The sequence below is a fragment of the Alosa alosa genome, chromosome 15 (assembly GCF_017589495.1).
Source record: "Alosa alosa isolate M-15738 ecotype Scorff River chromosome 15, AALO_Geno_1.1, whole genome shotgun sequence".
Lineage (NCBI taxonomy): Eukaryota > Metazoa > Chordata > Actinopteri > Clupeiformes > Clupeidae > Alosa > Alosa alosa.
In genome coordinates, this window is record NC_063203.1 from 31,585,463 (window position 1) to 31,589,393 (window position 3,931).

The 3,931-nt window shown below is 50.4% G+C and overlaps 1 protein-coding gene across 1 annotated transcript in view; it reads right to left on the minus strand.

The window, feature by feature from the left end:
* inppl1a (inositol polyphosphate phosphatase-like 1a) overlaps positions 1–1,271 on the minus strand; it is a 58,154-nt gene extending 56,883 nt beyond the window's left edge. The window contains 1 exon segment of the mRNA XM_048264084.1: positions 302–1,271. Coding sequence (XP_048120041.1) covers positions 302–471 — 170 coding nt within the window. The 5' untranslated portion in view covers positions 472–1,271.
* Positions 1,272–3,931: the final 2,660 nt, after the last annotated feature.

Consider the following 3,931-nt stretch of genomic DNA (forward strand, 5'->3'; position numbering starts at 1 on the left):
AATGTCTGAGTAAACTTAACTCGATGTCTATCATCTCTTCGGGTCACTATTTTACAAACAACTAACGCCACACACACACACACACACACACACACACACACACAGATATCAGTGATGCTGTTACCAAAATAGAAGTGCTCTCAAAAGAAAGGTATTTGATTACCCCCTAAACATACGTGGCAGACAAATTCGTCGCAACTGAAGTTTGCCACTGGTAGTAAAATTAGACCAACGTAGGCAAAACAACAACGCCAACCCAGTATGGTCGCAAGGAAAAGAACTGCGAAATGAGGCTACTCACAGGACGCACAGGGCGTATGCCCCGTTGACGCTCTCGCTATCCCGCACCAGGAAACTGCCGTCCCGCCCGGCCCGCGCCAGCAACTCCTCCGCAGCAGCGCGACTCAGATCCCGGTGATACCACAGAGGAGGAGCAGTCCCCGGCGGAGACACGCCACCGCTGCCCGCCATCGCCCCACTGAGCCACACAACTCCACAACTGTCGACGAACAAACAATATGTCCCCAGGAAAGTGGTTGTTGTTGAAGCCGGCGGTCCAAAATAGTTAAACAACACTTAGGAAATGTAGTCCAACAAAAGTTCCAAAAGCCAACTCCTGCGAGGACGATTTTTAAACTTTTTCGTGCCACCAGCGTTGGGTTACCCGTTGTGTTTCCTTCCCGGTTCCTGAAAGACTGCCATTGAAGGAGCTCCTTCGCCTTTCCCACGGAAATACACATATGTAAATCCAACCGGGAAAGCTGGAGCGCCGACCTCACTGCTTACCATCGAGGTACAGCACAGCTTGCGCTGAGGAAGTCGGGCGCAACTCAATAAAACACTAATCGTTAGCTAGCGAGCTAAATCACCCGCACAATCGCATTTTAAGGGACATTTGAGTTTGTATGAGAAGTTATATTATTCGTCTGGAAGACGCCTGCTGGCGTAGACTATACTGATAAATCACTCTACTGTGATTAGGCATCGCAAAGAGTAGGCTTACAAGTAACTCGACACATCTTTACTAGTGTAACTTTAGTTTACGTTGTGTGTCATCGACGTTCGGCAACGGAACTCAGCATTTGAATTGGTCAGTTAATTTCTAACTTAACATAAGCAATGTCACCTTGACTTAAACTTAATACAAAATTAGCGACAGTTAGTTGTATTTCCACCCCCCCAGTGCCTCTCTTTGGCGTGGTATCCGTTTGCTCGAAGCAGACACGGACGTTTTACTCGTCACCGCGTAGCCTACTCTGCCATGCTAGGGTAGGCTGACTGAGAGCTCTGAGGTTGACAGGCAATGGCGTGCGGAAACCTATAGGGGCAGATTGAGCAGCCGAGACGACCGTTTGCTTAGACAGACATGACATCAGATGTCTCTCTGGAACTGAATGACTCCCGATACTCCTAACCGCGTTCACCTCGTGAAAGTCTGAACCGCCAAAGTTAATCACGAAGTGTTTGCAGTGAAAGCAGAATCGAAAGTGTATACTACTACAAGATGGACCTGCTGGTTCAATAATCTAGGCTTCAACAGACACATTTCCTTCCTCTATTTCCAACCCAATCTTAAACTCGTTTCAACTTAACCTTACCTGAAACGTCGACAGACCAAAAGGTCTGAACAAGAGCGCTAGCTGCAACTTCTGCAAGCTTTTGGTTGCTTTGTGCAAAGGGGAAGCTGTGAAAAAGGCTGACTGGACCAGGAAAGGTCTACTCTGGGGTGTTCAACTTCAGAGCTGTGTGTGTGTGTGTTCAGCTTCAGAGCTGTGTGTGTGTGTTCAGATTCAGAGCTGTGTGCAGGGCAGCTGTGTGTAGATATAGATAGATAGATAGATACTTTATTGATCCCCAAGGGGAAATTCAACTGTGTGGGGTGTTCAACTTCAGAGCTGTGTGTGTCTGATACGGGGTGTTCCACTTTAGAGCTGTGTGTGTGTGTGTGTGTGTGTGTTCAGAGCTGTGTGCAGGGTTCCCACGGGTCATGACATTTCTGGAATATCAGAAAGTCTATTCCAGACATGCAAAGTCAGGGAATTTGATCATTCTTGGGGTAAAGTCGTGGAATATCAGGGGATTTTGTTATAATAGTGTAACAAACTGCAAGGTTGTCTCAGAATGGTTTTTATTGGTTATGCACCAAAACACACGAACGTCATTACACAGGCAACACAAAAGAGGTCAATTAAACAAGCACGATACACAAACAGGGTAGTCACATACAATACACGGGGTAAACACATGAGGTACAACATAAAGAAAGACTATACCAGCTAACACATACATGACAAGGTAAACGCAATTACTCATACTAAAACCAACATCAACATTACACACACACACATACACTGCACAGCATTATGGGAGTTCAGTCATGGGTAGCTAGGCTCAGTTCACTACACAACCCCGAGGACGCCAGTCTATGTCCTTTGACTCAAGTCTTACCCTCGTCAGTCCATGAGCCTGGCGGAATAGCGGCTGGCGTTATTAAAACCCGGCTGGCCAGCGGTGACTTGAGCGGCTGCCGCGGTGACGGTGTTGTTAGAGCCACAGCTCCATTGTCACCAAAGGTCCACAGAATCAGTGTCCAAGTCTCCCGCGACCCTCAGCTGAGGCCAGAGTGCGTCACGAGGCCAGTCGATCACGGTGGAGAGCCACAACTCTCCGACGCTTTCATCAGTCTCACACGATAGACCACGCCAGACAGCTTCTAAAATGCGCCGCCGCGGCCCCACCCACTGGCTAGTGAGTTTCGGGAATGCCTTTCTTTTCTCTCGGGCAGTAATACACCCAAACTTTATCGCCGGTTTGAACTCCTGGCGGCGAGACAGCGCCAGATCGTAAGCTCACTTTTGGCGTATTCCAGCTTCACTCATAGCCTGCCTGGGCCAATCGCGGTACTCCTTTCAGTCTCTCAAAGCGAAGCTGCTTGGCGTATTCCAGCCCTGGCTTACTCCCACCCCACTTCCGGAGGCTTAACCCGAATGACCAAGTCCACCCCGCTACGTAGCTCTCGCCTGAACATCAGAGCTGCCGGTGTGCATTTGGATGATTCTTGCAATCAAGCAGTGAGATGCCCAGAGCACCAGGGCAAGTGTAAAACCCAGTCCTTTGGTCGTTGGTCGGCCAATATGGCCCAGCTGCACTGCTACGTCGATTAAACCGCTCCACTAGCCCGTCGCTTTGTGGATGGTGAGGTGTCGTTCTTCGTTTTCCGGATGCCCATGCTGGCAAACCTCAGCAACACCTCCTTTCGGTTCTTTCACTTGGTCACTGTGGAGCTCTTCCGTGCCCTGAACCGGCAGAACATCAGTGACCAGTCTGTCTTCTGTCGCCTGGGCTCTGATCTGGCACTGCATAAGCCTCGCCACTTAGTGAAATAGTCCATGGCTACGAAGCACGAGCGATTTCCGCTCTGGCGACTGGCAGTGGGCCCATGACATCGACGGCTACTCTGTTTCCATGGGGAGCCGACGCGCATTGCTGCAGCCGAGCCGCAGAAGGCCATGGTAGCCCTTTCCGCTGTGCGGCGCCACAGCAGTGAACATGCAGTTCCAACGTCCAGCCTGCATCCCCGGCCAATAGAAGTGGCTTCAGCCGACGGCGAGAGTTTTCCAATGCCGAAATGAGCTGCCCCCACTGCCCCATGCACATGTTCCGGTACACAGGCTCCGTAATCCAGCAGGAACCAGCAACTGGAAAAAATGTCAGATTACGCTCAGCAGTGTTCTCCATACAACAGTCCTTGGCGTGCTACTATTCCCGGCCACTGTGAATAAATGCGCTTTGGTCTCTGGATCGAGTGCCACGCCGAAGTCCATGGCGTCGCTGACCCAACCGATCCATGACTGTTACTTCGGCGAAGCGTGCCCGGATGGTTTCTTCCGGATCTCCTCCTTGATATCACGCCCTCCACCGGCGATCAAGG